This window comes from Elephantulus edwardii, unplaced genomic scaffold (genome assembly GCF_000299155.1).
Source record: "Elephantulus edwardii isolate Elephantulus edwardi_28Jun2011 unplaced genomic scaffold, EleEdw1.0 scaffold00031, whole genome shotgun sequence".
Lineage (NCBI taxonomy): Eukaryota > Metazoa > Chordata > Mammalia > Macroscelidea > Macroscelididae > Elephantulus > Elephantulus edwardii.
The window spans coordinates 22,201,790-22,224,508 of NW_006399781.1; the positions used below are offsets into that span (position 1 = coordinate 22,201,790).

Genomic DNA, 22,719 nt, shown 5'->3' on the forward strand with positions numbered 1-22,719 from the left:
CACCAGAAATGGAGCATTAGTGGGACAGTGGTTAAGCACTCAACTTGCAACTGAAAAAGTGGCCAGTTGAACCCATCCGTGGTTCCAAGGGGAAAAACCCTTGTCGTCTGCTTCCATAATGATTACAGCCTAGAACACTGTCTGAGGGAGGTCTGCCCTGTCATACTTGGTCGTGTTGAGTCACAATCAATTCAGGGGCACCCAGCCACAACAGCTACTATGTGAAAGATGATAAAGTCCTGAGAAAGAGCCGGTAGCTATTCCCTTGATACACTTTCCTGGCACCCCTCAACCAAAAGTAAAAGAATAACATGAATCCCTGCATTTCCCTCTCTATCAGGATCAGGCCGTATCCAATAGAAGACGATGTGATCAAACTCACCTGTGGGGTAGGAGGGGTCAATCTTTAAGACAGGAGTATCATTGTAGGTTCAAAGCTGGGTTCTGCTCTCATCTACTGACTCAAAATTGAAAGGGGGATGGGGGGAGAGGAGCCGAGCTTCTCATCTAATAAAAGGAACATAAATTTGAATTCCATTAAATGCCAAGACATTGGAGGCACACTTAGGAAGTTTTTTTGCTTTTACTAGCCATGGTGAATGGAAGGGAAAAAAAAGTAATCCATGAATTCTGTTTCTACCTTGACCCCTTTCTGTGTACAAATGAATTAGTTCCTCTTACTTTGTCTCCTGAGGCTGAACCAAGGGAACTCATTTGGTATCAAGGGACAACTAGTCTCTCTGAAAAGAAGCCTAGTGAAAGGGGGGTTCTTCTCTTTTTCTGAGGGAAAAAAAGTGAGTAATGTGGTTCGTCTATGAGAATAAAGGGCCGCCTGGTGCAAGATCACCCACCTGCCTTTATTACAGAATCAGAACATCCACATAGCTCTGTTTTTTAGCATTCACAAGTAACTATGATAAGAAGCCTAAGCTCTAGGGCCTCATATAATAATGTAGAATTAACTCTATTCTCAGATGAGCCATGCAGAAAGTGCAGCTTCCCCAAAGGAGATTACTAACAAACAGGGCTGCTCATTGTCTTAGAAAGCTAGCCAGAAGGAAACCAGAAGCCTTTCCTTCTCTAAAAAGGAGAGCCCCCCGGGGAGTCTTTTCTGTAGCACAGAGGACACTTGGTAGCTCTAGAAGCCTGTCTGCATTAATGTGAAAAGGCCACAGGGAGAAGACCTTCAAATATTCACACTATGGTAATCATGAATCACAATGACCGGGGTAACAATACCGATTTGCAAATGTGCCCTGCCCACTGATGGACGGGAGGCGTTGTGTGTGTTGAGCATCTTTTTCACACTTGCAGCTGTTCCACTTCATTAGTGCTTGTGTGTAGATGAAGTGACAGTCTTCTGAGCGTCCTCGCCAAGGGAGAGGGGCTCAGCTGGCCTGTGCAGGCTGGGGGCTGAGGGCATGTGATCTGCGCATGCTAAGCAGGGAGCAGACCCTGAAGTCAGGCTGCGGGAATCCCGATAACTAAGGAAAGAAGGCTCGCACCTGCTTGCCCCTCCTGCTGGAGCCTCTGTTTGGGTGCAGGGACAGGCAGAAGTGAGGAGATAAAGCCGGCTCTTGTCACTCTATTTCATGAATATGTACAGGCAGGGGGGAAATTCATTAGCAGTGTTCGCTTTCAAACCTGTTTCATTTTCCCCGGTAACCCTGCAGGACGAATAGAACCACCACAAAGCCAAGTGCCACATCTCTTCTCCCAGTGCGGCGGGCGGGTTCCAACCACAGACCTTTCCATTGCCCATGTGGTGCTTTACGGCAACACTAAATTCCAGTTCGCAATTAGGAGCCAGTGTTAAACTAAGCCTTTTCCCTTTTTGAAATAGACGTGACTTTGTCCACATTTTCAACCATGAATGTGGCTCCGGAGTTTAAAATGAGACTTGGCTGAGGCCAAGTTTGAAATTGGACCTGAGCCAAAGGTCTGGGCTAATGTCTTGAGCCAAATCCAAGACAGACACTCAGAAAAAAAAAAGGAAAAAAATGGAGCTTAGGCAAAAGGCGTGTGGGAGGGGCAATGAGGCTGTGATCCAATGAGCAAGCAGAGGAAAAGCCCCCTACCTTCATCCCCGCCCTGAGCCAGTGGGCTGAGGGTCCTCTGCGCCTGCTCCCGGATCCTCAGCACCTCCTCAACATGTACTCTGCACAGAGGGGCTCCTCAGTCCCCCACCCATGAGGAAGCTATTGGTCTTGCCAGAGGACCCAGCTCACTGATTTGAAACGCAGCCAGCACAGCCCCCTTTCCATTTACCCTGCTCTCTCATTTACATCTCTGTGCAAAATGTCAGAAACTCCAAGCTAAGAGTGTTTGCTGGGCTTTTGATACTCTTGAGAAAAGTGTCCCTGGGAACACTTCCCAGGCCCCGCAGTGGCTGTGCTGGTTTGTCCAGTACCTGAAGCCAGCTCTGGGTTGTTTAGTGCTACATACGACTTCGGTAAAAACCTCAAGAGCCATAATAACCATGAGAACCATTCAGAGGAAGGGTGCTCTGTGGGCCAGACATCACTCTGGAAGCAATGCCTGTGTTCTTCCACTCAGACTGCACAGCAGCTTATGAGTAAAGAACTCACTGCCTCTGCTGTACCGAGGAGAAAAAAGTTTGAGCTAAGCAACTTCCCCAAAGTTACAATACTATTAAGTGGTGGTGCTTGTTGAGTACCATGGAGTCAGAACCCAGAGTTGATATTTAAACCTGATATTTTAATTCTGAAGCCCCAATTGAGACATCTCAAACCCTTAACCCATTGCCATCTCATCAGAAACTTAATTAAAATTGTTGTTGTTATTATATGCCGTCACCTGTGACTCCTAGCGACCCTATGGACAAGAGCTCTAAACCCTGCTCTGTCCTGTGCCAACCTTATGGTCTCTGACACACCTACCCCGATTACCCTGCTTACTGAATCGATCCATCTCATCGAGTGTCTTCCTCTCTTGTGTTTTCACTCCACCCTCCCAAACATGATGTCCCTCTCCAAGGATTTGGATGAGACGGATCATTACCTCCTTGTAGCATATTCAAAGTATGTCAGATGAAGCTTCAGAATACTTCCCTCCAAGGAGCAGCCCGGTTTCACCCTCTCCAGGACAAACCTTTTTGTTCTCCTAGCAGTTCACGGTATATTCAACACTCTTCTCCATCACCACAGGTTTATTCAATACTCTTCTCCATCACCACAGCTCAAAGGCATCAATTCTCTTTTTATCATCCCTAGTCACTGTCCAGCAATGACAAAGACTATGGCCTAGATCTGGCACACGTTAGTCTCCAGACTGATGTCATTGCTCTTCAGTACTCTGGAGAGGTTCCTGTCAGCTGACTTTCCCAGTGCACTTCGTCTCTTGATTTCCTAGCAGCTGCTACCAAGAGTGTTGATTGTGGAGCCAAATAAACTAAAACTGTTAACAATCTCAATTTCTTCACCATCCATAATGACGCTGACAATTGGTCCAACCCAATTGGTGATAATCTTTGTTTTCTTGATGTTGAGCTTCAATCCATATTGAAGGCTGCAGTCTTTGACCTTCTATTACTACATTAATTTCTTCCCCCCCCCCCACCAAATGGCCATTTTAAAAGTTTCTTTAGCCTGGGCTCCTTCATGTCAGGTTGTATGGAAAGAGGACTTATCTAGGTAAAACTACCTCATAGTGTTCTCAAGATGATAATCTTTAGGGAAGCGGATGACCACATCATTTTCCTGTAGCAGCTCATGGGTTTGAGCCAAGTGACCTCTTGGTTTGCAGCCAAGTGCTCAACTACTGTATAACCAGGGCTCTTCCCAAGAACATGTATCAGTGTGTGAGTAATATAAAGAGCCATAGTGGTCCAGTACATTAAGGGTTGGGCTGCTAATGAAAGAGCCAGCAGTTTGAACCCACCCGGTGTTCCACATGAGTAAGAAAAGACAACCTCCTGCCTTTAAGATTTACAGCTAAGAAACCAGACAGAGGGTTGTCTTGGGTCAGAACAGACTAGAGAGCAGTAGAATAGGTTTGGAAGCTTATTAGCAAAGGAATCTTTGGGTAGTGCAAATGGTTAAATGCTCAACTGCTAGTTAACCTTAGCCCGAAGGTTAACAGTTCAGACCCACTCAGAGGTGTCTCAGAAGTCGGGCCTGATGATCTGCTTCTGAAAGGTCTAAGGAGCACATGGTGCCACCATGAGTTGGAATCCACTCTGCTCGACAATCTTGAGCAAATCATTTGACCTCTTGAAGTCTTTTCAACTCTGGTGAGCTTGTGTGGCCTAGCTGTAGGGAGTTGCTGGCCCGTGTGTGGGAGTCTCTATTGGCTTGAATCCACCAGGTGGTAAGAGGGAGAAAGATCGGTGATCTCCCCTAAGATTTACAGCCGGAACCACTGGAGGTCAGCGTTGAGTCAGTTCCATGGCAGTGCGTTTAAGGGGTGGGGGGTGGGGGGTTGGTTGAGAAGTCTGTTTGCTCCTCTGTAACAGTACCTTGCAGGTTGGAAGGTGCAAGAAGACATTGCATCAACACTGCTTAGTTGGCACGGGGCCTTGCACAGGCAGGAATCCTGGAGGTTCCTGTGTGGCTGTGAAGCCCTCACTGGAGGAGTGACCCAGATATCAGCCTTGCTTTGCCCACACAGTGGGCAGGTTCACACGTGGCAGGTGACCAGTTACTTTGTGTATTTACATGTGAAGTTATTTCTTTTTTGGAGAACACCAATTTTTTTTTTTTTTTTTTCGCATTGTGTTTCAGAAGACAGCCAAATAGAAATTGAATACAGTTGAAAGTGCTAGGGTGATTTTTAATAAACAAAGCCAATAGCGAGCCTGAAATCATGCCCTTCAGACACCTATTCCAAAATCATTTTTGTTAGTGTCACAGGAAGCAGCATCTGTGATAGGATGTACTCCCCTTTTCTTTCCATTGAACCAACTTCCATAATAGGGAGATTACTAAATTAATTTGTTTTTCCTCCATTTGGCATCTAAAAAGTTTCCTCAGGCTGCATTCTTCTACGCCAGGTTTCATGCTGTGAGGGTTTGTATAGCTGCAGTATAAATAAATCTCTGTTCAAAAAGGTGTTTGCAATAAAACTTCTAAAAACATTGCCCATAAGCTTGTGGTGCTTTATAAACACGCCTGTAATCATTCACGTGTGGCGATGTAGCAGCCCAAAGGCAGGCTTATATTTGGATTATGGGAGAGATGGTATTTTCTAGGTAGATGCGGGGTGCCTTTGTTCTCAGGATTACTGCACTGATCCTCATGCTTCTTTAAAGCTTGGGTGAGGTTGCACATATCCCTCAGAAAAGAGACCACCAAACATTCTGAGCCCCTTTCAGGTGTAATTACTAGGAAACGGAGGTGTGACAGAAGGCCATTATAGTTGGCTCACAGCTCTCCAGTTGAGTGGCAGCTGGATGCGGATTAGTGCTCCTTGAGACCCTCAGGTGGCTGGCACTGTCACTAATACAAGATGAGACTGAAGGGGAGGGAAGACTAAGATTCCGAGGCCCCATCCCCATAGAGGAGTGTGAGCTCATCCATGCTGTTTATGCCTCCCTTCCGTCAGAGAGTGCCTTTGGGGAACTTTGGGTTTCCCCTTCCTTGCTGAACTGTTTTCTCTGTGCTGCTGTGACTCATACTTGGAGGAAAAGTATGTGGTTCCCACAGAACACTGCGCTGCAAAACAGCCCTGCAGATCCCCCCAACCTGGTGAGCATAGTCCATTGAAACCCGTGGGAGCCGAAACAGGGCAGCGCGGGCTTGTTCTGAGTCTGGCACGTCTTCTACCTTTGACAGGATGCAGCCTTTACTACTTTTCTGTCACTCATTTTCATGGGAAAGACTTGAGTTTTTTCTTCTCTGGCAAATTTCTGCCTTTCACAGGTTCTGATTTTTGCTTACTATTTATTTAGCCTGGATTTAGAAACTAGGACAACCTGAGAGACTTTGGTCAAGTGCTTGAGGCACAACAGAGCCTGCAGCTGCCCTTGAGATAGCTCAAGAATAGACCATCCTAGAGGCCAAACACACCTGCTGGAAGGTAGCTGCCCTTTCAGTGAGAGAGATGGGGATTAGCCTGTGTAAACACTGGCCTCATGAGAATTTATCCAGCCTGTACTGTGGACAATGAAAGTCTTCCTGTAGTATCAGAGAGCTACGCTGCCTGTGGGTCTGTAGGGACCCTGGACTTGTGAGGTCGTATGTTCAGCATAACACCCTCCGCATTTGTTGTTGTTGTTGTTATGTGCCATCGAGTCGCTTGCGACTCATAGCGACCCTATGTACAACAGCCCTAAACTCAGCTCTGTCCTGTACCAATCGCACTGTCTCTGACACTCATCCCAATTATCCCAGTCACTGAATCAATCCACCTCATAGAGGGCCTTCCTCTCCTGCGCTGTCCCTCCACCCTCCCAAGCATGATGTCCCTCTCTAAAGACCGGTCTCTCCTCACAACATGTCCAAAGTATGTTAGATGGAGCCTCAGAATCCTTGCCTCCAAGGAGCCACCCGGTTTAACCCTCTCCAGGACAAATCTGTTTGTTTTCCTAGCAGTCCATGGTATTCTCAATACTCTTCTCCAGCACCACAGCTCAAAGGCATCAATTCTCCTTCTATCCTCCCTGGTCATTGTCCAACTCTCTGATGCATAACAAGTGATTGCGAAGACCATGGCCTGTATCAGACGCACCTTAGTCTCCAGAGAGATACCATTGCTCTTCAGTACTTTGGAGAGGTCCCTAACAGCAGACTTTCCCATGGCAATGCGCCTTTTAATTTCCTGGCTGCTGGTGCATTTAGTTATTTTAAAAAACTGACAAACTGTGTTCCAAAGTAACTGCACAATTATACATTTCCACCAGCAATTATAGGAGTGTTCCCATTTCTCCTTGTCCTTATCAACACATGTTATTTGTTGCTGGATTTTTGCTTCTGAGTTTTGGGGTTTTTTTAAAAAATGAAAATTATACTTGTTATGTGCACCATCAAATCAGAACCAACTCATAGTGGTCTCTCCAGCAGGATTTCAAAGGCAGTGAATCATGTGGAATTGGAGGAGATTACCCATCTTTCCCCCATGGAGCGGCTGGTGTATTCAAACCTTCCTTTTTGTTGCCAGTTCAACTCCTTACCATTAAGTCATCGGAGTGCTCTTAAATCTATGCTAGTAGTTGTGAACTAGTATCTCATAGAGGTTTTGATTTGCATTTCTATAAAGAACATGACCATCTTTTCATAGATATGCTCATATCTTTTGTCCATTTTTAATAGTTCATCTAACTCTTCAGTTGTAAAAGGTCTAAAAACATATGGTTGGCTTATTTTATTAGACAAATGTTTTGCAGACATTCTCTCGCATGACTTGTTAGTCTTTTCATCTTAACACATACCTGTTTCATTTTTCTTTTGTTTTTAATCACTGAAGTCTTGAATTTCGATGAAGTCATTTTCTCAAGTTTCTTTCATGGATTATGCTTTTGGTGTCATATTTCAGAAATCTTGACAAGGTTCTCCTTTGTATTGTTTTCACTTTTATATTTTAGTCTCAGTGATCCATCCTGAGTTAATTTCGTGGTATGGTGTGAAGACGGGGTAAACTGGACGTCCAGTTGTCCCAGAATGATTTGTTGAATAGACTGATGGACCCCACTTTTGACCTCCCTTCTCCTTTTCCTCGCAGATCTGCAAAACCCCTGAGCCCAAAGCCGCCTCGTACTGCAGCCCTTCTGTTCCCGTGCACTTCAACATCCAGCAGGATTGTGGCCACTTTGTCGCCTCTGTGCCCTCCAGCATGCTTACGTCTCCTGATGTGCCCAAGGACCCGCTGTCTGCCCTCTCTTCCCACGCCCCTGCCCAGGAGCAGGACTGTGTGGTGGTCATCACCCGCGAGGTGCCCCACCAGACCGCTGCTGACTTTGTGCGGGACTCCGCCAACAGCCATCAGACGGAGCCTGAGGTTTATGAGCGGCGCGTGTGCTTCCTGCTGCTGCAGCTCTGTAATGGGCTGGAGCATCTCAAGGAGCACGGGATCATTCACCGGGACCTGTGCTTGGAGAACCTTCTGCTCGTGCATTGCAACCCTCAGGCCTCCCAGCCAGCCACGCCCAGCAAGCCTCCTGCCGCCCCGAGCCAGCTTTCCTCTGCTCCCACCTCCAGTGCCCCTCCTGTCACCACTGCTACTGCCTCTGCTGCTACTCCTTCCACTTGCCCCTCCACCACCCCAGCTAATGTTCCCACCAGCCTCCCAACTGCCCCCACCTGTCAGGGAGTTCCAGGGGAGAAGCACTTGCCCCGGCTCATCATCAGCAACTTCCTGAAGGCTAAGCAGAAGCCAGGTGGCACCACCAACCTGCAGCAGAAGAAGAGCCAAGCCCGCCTGGCCCCCGAGATCGTGTCTGCCTCCCAGTACCGCAAATTCGATGAGTTTCAGACAGGCATCCTCATCTATGAGCTGCTCCACCAGCCCAACCCGTTTGAGGTGCGAGCCCAGCTGCGGGAACAGGACTACCGGCAGGAAGACTTGCCCCCACTGCCCAGCCTGTCCCTCTACTCACCAGGCCTGCAGCAGCTCGCCCACCTGCTGCTGGAAGCCGACCCCATCAAACGCATTCGTATAGGTGAGGCCAAGCGGGTGCTGCAGTGCTTACTGTGGGGGCCCCGGAGGGAGCTGGTGGAACAGCCGGGCTCACCCGAGGAGACACTGTGTGGCACCCTGCAGAACTGGATCGACATGAAGCGGGCCCTCATGATGATGAAGTTTGCAGAGAAGGCCGTGGACCGCCGGCGTGGGGTGGAGCTGGAAGACTGGCTCTGCTGCCAGTACCTGGTGTCCACCGAGCCCGGAGCCCTCCTCCAGACGCTGAAGCTCCTGCAGCTTCTCTGAGCCAGCCCCAGCCTGCACTTTAGCTGCCCCCACCGGCCTCCTCCATTCCCTTTCTTTGCTGCAGAAACATCAGTGTCTCTTTGAGAAATGGTACAAATGACTGTCATACTTGGATATAATATATATACATAGATATAGATATAAATATGAAAGACTAAAGGTGTTATTGCGCACTCTACCTTTTCTCATTAAGTCACACCCATCTCCTCTTGTAATTATGTAGATTCTTAGATAAGAGCCAAGTCTCAAGACAGTTCTCCCAACACAAATGAAGCAAGAATCTGGCCTCATGCAATCCACTGTGGAATCTCTCCACTCTCTCATCAGATTGTTTTTCTAAAAAAACCCTATCATAAAAAAAAAAAATAAATAACTTTTGACTGGACCCTTCTCTTGTCTGAGCGCATTCATTTATATGGTGAGCAATAGTCAACATAAACCATGGGAGCAGGGGCAGGACCTAGTAGAGGTGTGGAGGTCTTAGCTTTCTCATGAAGGAAAACTATCTGTGGAAGAATAGGCAAACTGTAGCCAATTCCTCTTCCCTGCATCTCTCTGCCCATTCTGCAGTCCCCTGGAAGGAATCTGCCCCATACCCAGTCGGTGCAATCCCAGTGGTTCAGAAATCGACCTGACTGCTGCTCCCTGTTCCAGTTTGCTGAACAGGGTCTCCGGTTGTATCAGAGACCTTGCTGAGAGTAGAACCCGCTGCAGATGGTTCAAATGAAAACACTGCCAACAGTTAAGTGCTTAACCGCTAGCTGAAAGGTTGGCAGCCCAAACCCATGCGGTGGCACCTCGGGAGAGAGGTCTGCTTTGAAAGCCAAGTGGAACAGTTCTGCTCTACACATGGGGCTTCTGTGAGTCAGACCTGACTTGATGGCAGCTAAAACCAGCAAGATAGCAGGGGGTCTACTGCTAGGGGTGTGGGCAGGGTGAAAAGGATGAGCAAAAGGTGAGGCAAAGACAAAGCCTGGAACTCTGGAGATAACACCTTCAGGGGGTGTAGTACTGAGATCACTCATCAAGATGAAGGAGCACAGGGAAATAGACATGATTGCTTGCCTCATTTTGGACTTCATCTCCAGGCTAGTATCAGTGAGAAGCCAGGCAGCAAGGGAGCCTGGGCCATGCAGTCTGATGGAGCAGTCTCCCAGAGCAGAGGGGAAATGTACAGTGGATGGAGGCCAAGTGGGAAACAGCCACAGTTTCTATTGCAATAGATAATCAGCCAGCCATCGTTGACTTGGCACCAGCTCACAGCTCTAAATTGCACAGGAGGAAATTGCCTGTCTTCAATGAGCTGCTGGTGGATTCGAACTTCCAGCACTATCATTGGGTTAGCAGTGCCACACTGTACAGATTGGGCCAACAGAGGTGCCTTGTGGTGGATAATTTTATTGTTCAGTACTGTCAAGTCCAAACTAACTTATGGCTGACCTTCTAGTGGCTTTTCAGAGGCTGTAAATTATACGAGACTAAATTGCCAATATCTCCCATGGGACAGCTGGTGGATTCAAACCATGTGCCTTTGGGTTGGCAGTACAAATACTTATCTCTAAGCCACCAGATCTCTGTTTCACGTTATAGCAGAACAAAATAGAATTCAAGTATTTGAATGACAAGTTATTATTTTCAAACTGTTATACCAAGCTCTTCAGGTTTCCAATTTAAAAATGTATTCCTTTAACACATTTATTATTGCTGATCAACAAGATGGATTGACACAGTGACTGCAGCATAGGCTCAAGTGTGTCAGATAATGAGGATAGCACAATTTAGGACAGGGTTCAGGTCTGTTGTTCGAGGGTTCACTAAGAATTGTTCTGGATGGCACCTAACACCATCAAAAGTAGGCACTATATTGTCTTTACAGAAAGAACAAAGAAGTCCCAGAAGTTTGCTCTTTGTCAGTATCTTCTACTTTATAGCGATCCTATATACGACAAAAGGAAATGCTGGCTGGTTCTGCACCTTTTACAGAATAGTTGCTGTGTGAAACCCACTGTTGCAGCCACTGGTTCAGTTCAGCTCATGAAAAGGATTCCTTTTTTTCATTGAATCTCCACTTTACCAAGCATGGGGTTCTTCTGCATGAACCGATTCCTCCTCGTACCATGTACACAGTTACTAAGGAGCTTCTCAGGAGCATTCTGGCTGTAATACCTCCAACACAGATGTATTTGTTCTTTCAGTCATCCACAGTCTATTCAATATTCTTCACCAATACCACAATTCAAATGCCTCTATTCTTCAGCCTTCCGTATTCATCGTCCAGCCTTCACATGTCACCTGTTGTTCGGTGCCATCAAGCCTACTCTGTTCTTTAGTGAACCTACTATGCACAACCGAATGAAATCCTGCTTAACCGTGCACCATCTTCAGTCTCTATTATGTGAGACAATTGAAAATGCCATGTTTAGGTCAGATACACCTTAGCCCTCAAAGTAAGACCATAATTTTTATCATTTTGTAGAGAGGTCTTGTACAAAAGCACATTTAGTTGATATGTACACTTATGAAGGTAAACAGCCTTAAGACCTTGTGGTCAAACGGATTCGAGCTCATGGCATATGTGCCAAAGTGGAACTGTACTTCAGGGTTTTCAGTGACTAGTTTTTCAAAATTATATAACCAACCCTTTCTTCTGAGGCATTCTGGGTGGTCTAGAGCTGAGAACATTTTGATAATCAAGTACCTTAATCTTTTGCTCCATGCAGGAACTCCAAAAACTTTACACTTCTACTCAAAGTAGTTTCAACTCATGAACTAATTGATCGTCACACCTTTGTTAATAAACATGGACAGTTTAAAGCAAATGCAAAAAGCTTAAAGAATATTCACGCAATCTGGGGCTGAGGTTAGCAACCAGAATGAGGGAATTCCCCAAAGTTTCCTTATGCATATTCATTTCACTCCTTTGCTACCTCAACCTCCCAGTCTTCAGTCTCTAGCTGTGCAGGAACACTGACTTCCATCCACAGTGGGAAAGACAACACCAGGGCTCATTGGTAGTTTCAATTGTTGCTTGAACATTGAGGAAAGAACTGGCTAAAACCAGCTTCCAACTATGTTTATGCAGGAGAAAGAAAGAGCCTTTGAACATGGAAATCATAATTCTCCATAGGACATATCTGTTTCACAGGATATTATTTTGTCAGTTATTTGTTCCTGGGAACTTTCCAGGCAAACCCTCCGCCCTCAATTCGCTGTCTTTTGCTTTCTTGTTCTTTCTCACTTCAAGTAAATAAACAATACAGGCGGAGGAGGAGGCAAGCGTTCTGCCAGGGGAAGACAAGTGGCGCTTGGAAACACATGTCTCAGGAGGCACAATTCTAATCTCTGAATTAATTGCACCTTTTTTATATGCCACCCACTTCAGAAAGAAACTGAGATTGCAAAACAGTTTTCTAAGATGCCAAGTCATCCCAAAAGTAGAGGTGGAAAGAGAAGAACTATAACCATATATAATGGTTTGAGAAAAATAGTCATGGAGACACATAAAACTTATTCTAAACTAACAATCTAGAAAAATTAGATAGCAACTAGTTACAGAGTTTGTCTGTGTGTGCAATTTCAGGAAACAGCTCAGCTCATTAGGAGAAATAGATTTATTCCCAATGCTTGCATTAAAGGGAGTTTATCAAAGACCTCTTTGATTAAAGATAATTAGTAAAGTCCCTACAGCAGTTTTAATATTTTCCTAAGTACATCAATTTCTTATAGCTACCATTAGCGACATCGGAGGGAATAATGTTACAGTTTATCTCTGTTGAGGTATTTCTGTAGAGTAATTGCCATCATTCATCTCCATGTGGCGGCCTTTTCTATAAATGACAAGGACCAGGGCCATAAATATATTGTTTGATAAACAACGCTAGTCACTAAATTCAGAAGGGCAATCTATTTTTCTTACTTCAAAATACACCTTGGATGCTCAGCTTTGTCTCACAGAAAACTCAAGCACTAAAAAGGTTATATCAAGAAATAATACTTTGTTCTGTCCTTTGAACTGCAGGACCAGGGTTCAGTATTTCACGGCATCTGACTATTAAACACTCCTGATATCTCTGAGTTCATCTCTCTCCTTCATTCTTGGCTCTAAATACCCCAGCTCCTGGTATTTAAATCTCCAATTTTTCTTCTCTCCAACATTGAGTCAGCTCGCCCCCATATGCTTTCCACATTTATAAATTTTGTTCTTAATGGGTCTTTCTCTTTTTCATGCCAAAATGTGGGATCTGTCTTCTTCTCTTGAGTTATGTACTAAAATTCTTTTCCTGTAGGCGGTATAAATGCATACATTTATATTGTTATATCTTTGCCAGAAACAAGCTCTTCAAGGGATTACTTATTTACCACACACTCTGGAAGCTGTCATTACCACACTATGTAACATTTTCTGGGTTTCGAGAGCTTAGGGGTGAGAAGGGACTTCTGTAATATTCCATGTATACAGAACAATTATGAAGATTTGGAGAAGAAAGAACCATGTTACTTTAATGGCTTCTCTGAAAACCTTTGAAAATATGGTCAATAAGTGAAGCAGCAGTTTCCTCATCTACTGAAGATGTTAAAAATCTTTGAACATCTAAAGATAACCTTACTTAATCACACTAAAAGTATTAAATTAATAATATAAATGTGCTTGAAATATTTAATGAAAAGTAATGTGAATGACACACACATGTGAAGGGAACTTGGTGGCCTAGTGGTAAGAATCTGCACTGCAATCTCAAAGGCACACAGTTCAAATCCACCAGCAGTTCTGTGGGAAAGGGATGGGCAATCTCCTCCCAAGTGATTACTGTCTCTCAAAACCCACTGGAGGGTCACCATAACAATTAAGTGAATGGAATTGAGTCATTAGAAGGCAACATTTCTCTCAACTGATGTCAACAAGGGAGTTCTTGTGGTACAGTCTGCAGGGAGTTTCCCTCTAGCCCAAAGGCTGTGCCTCTCTGCTTCTTCAGATCCACCAGCTTTTCTGCAGGCGGGGTGGAAGTGGGGGTGGGGTGGAAAGCTGCAATATCTCTTCCTGTGCAATTTACAGCCTTGAATAACTCACTCGGGAGTCAGATAGGAGTCTATTCTGACTCTGGCTGTGGAAGAGGACAACTGCTAAAAACCAAACATTCAGAGGCAAGTGCTATGGGATGAATGGATTGACAGGTTTCTTTTTCCTTTTCTTCCATTGTTTTTTAATGCTGCTCCAGGTCAGCTAGCTCTCTAGTGGCTCAGTGAGGAGTTTCACTGCCAACTCAAAGGCAGACAGTTTCAATGTAGCAGCTGCTCAAAAAAATAAAGATGAACAATCTCTTCCTATCTGATTTGTTATTCTTGTTAGATGCCATTCAGTCATGTGTGATTCATAACGATCCTATGGAACCCTGCCCTATTCTGTGCCATCCTCGTCATCTCTAACATACTTGAGCCCATTGCTGCAGTGACTATGTCAAACCCTCTTGTTGAGGGTTTTCCTCTCTTTTGCTGACCTTCTACCTTTCCAAGCATGATAACCTTTTCAAAGGACGAACCACTCTTAACAATATGCCCAAAGTATGTGTAACAAAGTTCAACCATCCTTGCCTCTTAGGAAATTTCTGGCTGCACAGTCTCTAAGACTTATCTGTTTTGGTTTTTTTGGCAGTCCATGTGACATTCAGTATTCTCCTCCAACACCAAAACTCAAAGGCATTGATTCCTCTTCTGTTATCCTTATTCATTGTCCAGCTCTAAGATGAATAGCAAATTATTGAAAAATATCATGACTTGAAGCAGATGCACCTTAGTCTTTAAGTTGACAACATTACTCTGTTATCCTTTGGAGAGGTCTCTGAAAACAGACTTTCCCAATGATGAAATTGTAAACAATATCAAACTTCTTTCCATCCATCTGCCTCTTAAAACTCACTGGAGAATCAGCTATGAGTCAGCTCCATCTTGACAGTACCAAACAACAAACATTAACAACTATCAGTTGAGGCACTTTATCCCAGGTGACAGAAATCCCCTCAAAGGCCCCTTGTTGTTACTTGTTTGTTTGTTTTTTTATTTTTAATGTATCGTTGAGTTGGAACTTACAGGTAGATAAAGTTCATCCTCAAGCCTGACTAGTCTCTGGAATGACATCAGTTCTTGCATTTGAAGCCCAACACTTCACTTCTTTTATTAACTCCACCTTTATCCCTAATTGCAAACCCACCCAACCTGATGAGTATCACCAACACAGCAGGAACTACTTCCCTGAGCTAGTCTTAGAGGAAGAGAGTCATCATGTCTCTATGTGACTCACTTTATTGTGGTTCCAGTGTTGTCATTTCCCCTCTATGACTTCAGAGAGAAGCAATATAAGCAACAAGAACACTACTCATTGAAATAGCCTGTGAAACTTGAAGTTAACTCTTAAACAAAAGGAGTCTGATGCTGTTCATCTTGGCAGTGTCCAACATGAGTCATGTGCTGCTTCAAGAACCTGATTGAGCATGGAGAGAATGAGCAAGGTTACTAGGTGCTGGCCAGTGGAAGAGTTCCATGTATAAACCAGGGTTGAAGAAAGAGGCAGCTTGGGGTCCTTGCAGAGAAAGCACATAAGGGCACAGAGCTCCTTCTCCACTGATGCCAACTGCATCCCTTCAGCTGGCCTTGGCAGCCTCCTCCCGGCCAGGGATCATTACGCTCACTCTGTAGACAGGCCCTCCTGGGCCAGCTGCTTGATGCTGGCTCTTCACCAGGCAGCTCCCTTTGTTTCAGCTCTCTAAGGGCCCCAGCCCTTTGGAGAAAGCACTGGAGTCAAAGAAACCAAAGACGCAGTTCAGTGTGGATTGCAGCCATGCTGTTCCATTGGTGCACTAGCCATTTCTAGACAACACCCATCTCCACAAGTGCTCCTATGAAAGAGCCTTTCACTGGGCACAGGGCTCTGGCAGCTGCTCCTCCAAGTGCAATTTGCTGGAGGGTTGGGATTATCACCTTCCAGGGGACAGGCCCTGTGAGGTCTGGAATGTTTCCTTTGTGGTAACTCTAAAGTTACCATGAAAGTAAAGAAAGGATGCAAGCAAGAGACACTTAATATTCCTGGAGTGACGTTATTAGCATGCCACGAGCTCAGAGAATTGGCTACAGCTTGGCTCTATTTGTGATCTGTGTAAGTGGACACCACCGAGTTCAGCAAACAGAAACTGACTGTTACACCCAAACCTTTAGTCTAGTTTTCACTAGCATATCCCTCTGATCTGAGTGCCAAGAAAGGAATTTCTTAACACAGGCAAATTTAGAGACTATGTGAAGAATAGTTTTGATGTGTTGAATGCTAATGGCCAAAGACTAGACAAGTTGTGGGACAACAGCCAAAGAATTAAACGTGAAGAAAGCAAAAGGTCTTTAAAAAAAAAAACAGAAAGAAAAGACCTAAATGAATGTTAGAGCAAACGCTGAAACTGGCTCCAGAATGGAGAGTAGCAAAACTGAATGGAAGGAATGGTGAAGCAAAAGAGCTGAACTCCAAAAGACAAAGTATTATTATGAAATGTGCAAAAGTCTCGAGTTTGAAAACCAAAAAGGAAGAGCACACTTGGCTGGAAGAAATGAAGGGGAAAAAATTCAAGCCATGAGTAGAAATATTAAAGGATTCTATAGCAGGATAAGGGAACTCTGGTGGCCTAGTGGCAAGAAGCTGCATTGCAATCCCACAGGTGCATGGTTCGAGGCCATCAGCCGCTCTGTGGGAGAAGGACAGGCAATCTCCTCCTGTGCAATTAACTTGCCTCTGAAAACCTGCCCGAGGGTCAGCTATGAGTCGGTTCTGACTCTGTGGTACACACCACCAACAATGTAGCAAAACAAGAGCATTTTGGTGACCTCGTGGTAAGGAATTGCACTGTTAACACAAAGGCACATAATTTGAATCCACCAACTGCTCCATGGGAGAAAGATGGGCACCCTCCTTCCATGTGATTTATAGCCTCTGAAAGCCCCCTGAAGGATCAGCTATGGGTCAGTTCTAAATTTGAAGTGCATAACAACAACATAGCAAGGTAGTGAACAACACAAGAAGCATCAAGAGTAGAGAAAGGAGTAAGCAGAATCACCAAAAAATAATTGGTAGATATTGAGACATTTCAGGAAGATCGAGCGCTAATGATAAAGAAGGAAGAAGTCTAAGCTGCATTGAAGACAGTGAAAACTATGAATTACATAACAGTTTCTTTGTTTACCTGACTTCCTTGTTTCAAAAGAGCTAGAGTCCTGATATTTGAAATATTGTTTTATCTTCTTACAACATTGCTCTGATATGTGTTGGAATCAAAGCAGGGAAACCACATTTTAGGAGAAAATTTTATCTGAAAAGGGGAGTTTATAGGTGAATCATAAATCCAAGAAAAGCTTCCAAGTGAAATGTCTTGGTATAATATGAACAGTGAACATGCTCCACTGCTAATAGAATGGGTGGCAGTGAAGTACCTACAGGTGCCATCTACTTCCAAAACATCAATCATTAGAAGCGCTGTGAAGCGCAGACACACAGGTCTCCCTAAGTCAGTATCAGCCCTACGGCAACTGCTCTTCAGAGTCTTGTCTGAGAGCACCCCTCCTGATGACCCTTTTCTCCGGAGCTCCCTTCTGTACCATGTGTGACTGCATGTCTGCAGACATCCTGACATCACTATCAGTTCAAGTCCTACCCTGCTCCTGAAAGTTAGTGATGCTCCCTCCTCAGCACTCACTTTGTCATCCTTGGCCTGCGAGGTGAGTTTCTTACCTTCTTATAGCTATATTCTTTTTCGTGACATAGACCATAAGCTTTTTGACGGCAGTGGGTATGCCCAGCACGATGTTATTTCCCCATTCCCTAGCCCTTGTCTTGTCCACAATAGTTATTAAATAAATGTATAGAGGCATTAAGATAAGACAGGACTTAGTATGACTGTGACCATTGCTCATGAAAAAGTGATGTCCTGCAAATTATATAAGGCTTTAAAGTTGGCAAAGCGCTTTTACGTACTTTACCTCAGAGCTACCCCCTAGGGTAGGACTACACCCACATTGAACAAGGACAATGACACTTAAAGAGACCAAGTGACTTGCCAGAGGACACACATGACTAATCAGTGATAGAGCACAAACTAAAATCAAGATTACCTTCAGACTCAACATTCTCCCCAACACACATCACCATTATTCCTCAAGAATGATCCATTCACCATCATAAAGAGATTCACAAAGCCTTATATTTTATAAGAAAGTTGCTATTTTTTCCCCCTAAATTCAGCGACTACCATAGTAACTGCACAAACTAGTTAATACTTTTGCTGTCAATTGGCTCTGACTTGTGGTAACCACATCTACATCAATTAGAATTGTATCCACAGGAATTTCAATTACTGACCTTTCAGAGGTTAGTCCCCAGGCTTTTCCTCTGAGGTGACGCTGGGTAGACTTGAAAGTCTGGCCTTTCAGTTAGCAGGCAAGCATGTTAACAGTTTGCACCAACTTGTGATTCACAGTGGCTATGTAGTGATACAGATTTTTGCTAATTAAAAATTAAATTAAAATTAATTAAAAAGTTAAATTTTGCTTTTACTAAAAGCAAAAATTAACTTCAAAGGAGCGTTTTAAATTTTCATAGACAAATCAAACAAACACTACCTGTCTCTCTGAAATGTGTTATGATCAGGCAGATTGGAGCTCGATGGCACTATAGTTAAGCATTACGCTGCTTCCAACAGCTCAGAATTTAAATTTAACACGCTGTTCTTCAGAACAAAGATATAAAAATCTGCTTCTGTAAATATTCAGTCTTGTAAAGCAAACAGAACAAGTCTATGCTGTTCTATAGGGTAGCTGTGAGTTATAGTGGGATCAATAACAGACTGCTCTGTTGCTGATTTCTCTTTAACAGATACACACATGTTTTATTACAATAATTTTCAATGGAACTACACTCAATGTGCTATCAAATTATCATCAGGAATGGAGACAAACTAATCAGCAACTTGTGATATGGAGATGCTATACCTTGCTTACAGAACGCAAAGAAGACTTGAAGCACTTACTTGAGGCACTTGAAATAAAAGACTACACCCTTCAGTATGGATTACATCTTGACATACAGAAAACAAAACTCCTAACAACTGGATCAACAAACATCACAACAAGTAGAGAAAAGATTGACATGCCAAGGATTTCATTTTAATTGGACTCCCCATCAACACCCAGGGAAGCATCAGTCAAGACATCAAATGATACAGTGCAATGGGCAAATATGTTGCTGAGGATTTTATTAAAGTGTATAAAAGTAAAGATACCACTTTTTTACTAAAGTGTACCTGACCCAAGTCATGGTATTTTTCTTTTCAGCTTATGCATGTGGAAGTTGAGCAGTTAATAAAGAAGACCGAAGAGTATCTAGTTCCTGCCTTTGAATTGTGGTGCTGATGAAGAATACGGAATATACCGTGGATTATCAAAAGGATAAACAAATTTTTCTTCGAAGTAGTGTAACTGGTGTGCTTCTTAGTTGCAAAGATGATGAAGCTTCATCGCTCCAACTTTGGACAGTTGCTGGAGAAAGACATCATCCTTGTAAAAGTAGATGGTCAGTGAAACACAGGCATGCTCTTAATGAGATGGATTCACACAGTGACTGCAACCATGGGCTTACGAGGAGCAGAGATTGTGAGGGTGGTTCTGGAGCGGGAAGTTTTGTTATACTGTACATAAGGTAAACATGCTTGCTGACATCCAACAAAGTATTACCTCCAGTAATAATGTCCCCATCCAAGACCATGGAAGGAGAAAATTCTCTCTTGGATCGTCTGTTCAAGCCAAGCCAGTGCTTTGCCAGAATTCCTGGCCCCTTGCTCTAAGTCCTAATGGGATCTGTTAGATAAAAATCTTCCTTTCCAGACCCAGTTCATAGTTATGCCATGTCCCACCCCTTGTCCCAAGCATTGTGTCTGCATCGATTGTTCTTCAGTTCCCCCTCCTGAGCTGTCCCTCTCCCCGAGGCTTGTCAGCCAGTGTCCAGCGACAAGCAGGCTAGCTGACAGAGAGGGTGCAGCACTTTGTTAAATGCCAGATGACTATTAATACTAGATTTCATTTTCTGCACCACGCGGAGGTTACCTGGGGAGAAAGGGAGTAATAGTCTTCACACTTTCACTGTGGCTTACTGTTGATTCTGTGTTGTGGGGTTTTTCCACTGGCTGAAGCCAAGGTGTGATAAAGATGCCAACTTAATTGAGATATATCAAGTTTATAACAAGGCTATTTCTAATACTCTACCAACTGAACCCTCTTTAATTATAGTTAAGGATTGTGAGACCTGGTACTAAGAAGTGGGCTGGGCAGACTGCCTTTTCAGTAGGTCTACAGGCAGCATGCAGGCAAAGAAGACCCTGGATAAGATGGATTGATACAGTTACAAAAATGGGGTAGGTGTTTCAGAGTCAGTGAAACTGGCTCAGGACAGGGCAGGCTTCAGAGCTATTGTACATAGGGTTGCTATGGGTCGCAGGTGACTCAACAGCATATAATAATAAAAGGCAGCACATCATAAACTCTGGTGACCTATGGTGAGAACTTGTACTATGTGGTTCGAAGCTGCCAGCTGCTCCACACGATGGACAATATCCTCCCGTGTGATTAACTGTCTCTGAAAACTTGCTGAAGGGTCATCTATGGATCGGTTCTGATCCAACAGTATTCAACAACAGGCAGCACAAGGATCCCTGATGTTGTAGTAGATAAAATGTTGCATTGATAATCACAAGGTTGGCAGTTCAAACTCACCATCCAATCCATGGGAGAAAGATGAAGCAAACACTCTTTCTCCATCATGACTTATAGTCTTGGAAGCTCAATGGAAGGTCTCCGTGAGTCGGCATCAATTCAGCAGCAGTGGATTTTGGTAACACATAGCATAGAGCTAAAGGTTATTCAGCTGCTAATGAAAAGGCTCACGTCTACCCAGAGTAATGTGCGTGCGAATAAAGGTCTGATGGTCTGCCTCTGAAAAATCAGCCTTTGACAATCTTTTGTGGCACAGTTCTACAGAAACATCTATGAAATCACCACGAGCATGGGTTGGCTCAAAGGCAAATGTATACAGAGAACACACTTGCAGAGGTGGCTTGCCATAGCAAATCTTGTAAAGTATCTGACTCCATATGGAGGACGCACATTTTTTGTCAGTGATTAAGTAAAATTTAGGATGAAATTTTACTATCCAACCCTCTAGATGCACCTTATTGATAAATCATTTAAATATTTTTAAATATTTACAATATTACAGTGATTTACAAAAGAATAACATACCAGTTGAACAGCAGGTAAGGAAAACCAAGGCAGAATTGATGCCTTTGGATTGTGGTTTTGGCAAAGAGTTTTGGATATACTGTGGACTGCCAAAAGAACAAGCAGATCTATTTTGGAAGCAGTAGAGCCAGGATGCTGCTTAGAATGAAGATGATGAGACTTGGTCTCACATAATATGAACGTATTATCAGGAGAGTCCCATTCTTGGAGAAAGGCAAAATGTTTAATAAAGCAGAAGGTCCGTGAAAAGGGGGAAGACCCTCATTAAGATGAATTGGCACAGTGGCTGCATTAGTAAGCTTAAACACAGCCGTGTCCATGGGGATGGCACAGGAGCAGGCAGTGTCTCACTCTGTTATACATACAATCTGTATGAATGGGAGCCAAGGCAGTGGAACACAGCCAAATAATATCATAACAGATACCTGAGCAAAAGATTCCTTCTATGCAAAATTGTGCCCTTTGGATTGTCTCAAATGGAAATTGACTTTTACAGAACACTTCTGTTTCTTGAGAATGTCTTCTTTTTGAGATGCTTGCACTGCTGTGTTTTGATAGCAGAAATTCAGTTTTCCAAAGTAATTGCTCTGAGTCCCCATGGGATGAAGAAGTCACAGGCATAGTGAATCCGCCTGGTGTCCCTGACAACTGCGGTTGGCAGAGTGCAGTCCTCTGCAGGGTTGTTCCTATTTCTTGTGAGAAAGGCTGGGCAAGAGAGCTAAACCCTACTAAGCAGATTATTTCATCAACCCTAATAAAGACATGTCAGGGCTCTGCCAGGAAGAATCTGGTTTCAGAAGCAACTTTCCTTTCAAAAATGCGAGTGCAATCACTTCTGGCCAAACTTCTGAAGATCACATTGCAGGAAATATGAATATGATAGCACACCTTGGTGGGCAACCTCCTTCACCTAGCCCTAGGATTCCAACAAATGGCTCTCAGGGGGAGAGATGGCTAGATCAAAGGCTGCTAGTCACCCCTGGGCCTCCCAGATAGGGATGTGTTTGCTTTGGCTGAGAATAACAATGTTTTCTCTGCCCAGAGTCTGTGTGTGTGTGTGTGTGTGTGTGTGTGTGTGTGTGTGTGTGTGTGTGTGTGTGTGTACAGGGTGACTTGGCGGTTGTCAGGTCTTTCTTCCACATTTTATCATTCAGAATGGTCAGAGGAAGTGAAGACAATAAGGGTGTCATTCCGGTGGCTTCAGTGAAGAGCTAAAGGTCTTCTAAAGTGTGCAGACTTAATGGCTACTGTATAGAGGTCAGAAAACATCTTCTTGGGCTTCAGTATAAACTGATTATACAAAGCTCTGATGCTAAAATTAATTTTTTTAAAAATAACAAATCAGAGACAGGAATATGTAAATCTTTCTATTGAACTTGTGTTTGCCTACATAAGCCACCTCAGGAACTCTGTTTATATTAAAGAGTCATAGAAAAGGTGACATGTCAGAGTCCTCCTCTCCTCTCCTCTCCTCTCCTCTCCTCTCCTCCTCATTCCCCTCCCCTCCTCTCCCCTCTCCTT

General features: G+C 44.1%; 1 protein-coding gene across 1 annotated transcript in view; it reads left to right on the forward strand.

Moving 5' to 3' along the window:
- The window catches only part of LOC102858839 (tyrosine-protein kinase SgK223-like), a 64,446-nt gene extending 55,566 nt beyond the window's left edge, over nt 1-8,880 (forward strand). Inside the window, exon 5 of the mRNA XM_006884145.1 lies at nt 7,678-8,880. Coding sequence (XP_006884207.1) covers nt 7,678-8,880 — 1,203 coding nt within the window. The remainder of the gene's footprint in view (nt 1-7,677) is intronic.
- The last annotated feature ends 13,839 nt before the right edge of the window (nt 8,881-22,719 follow it).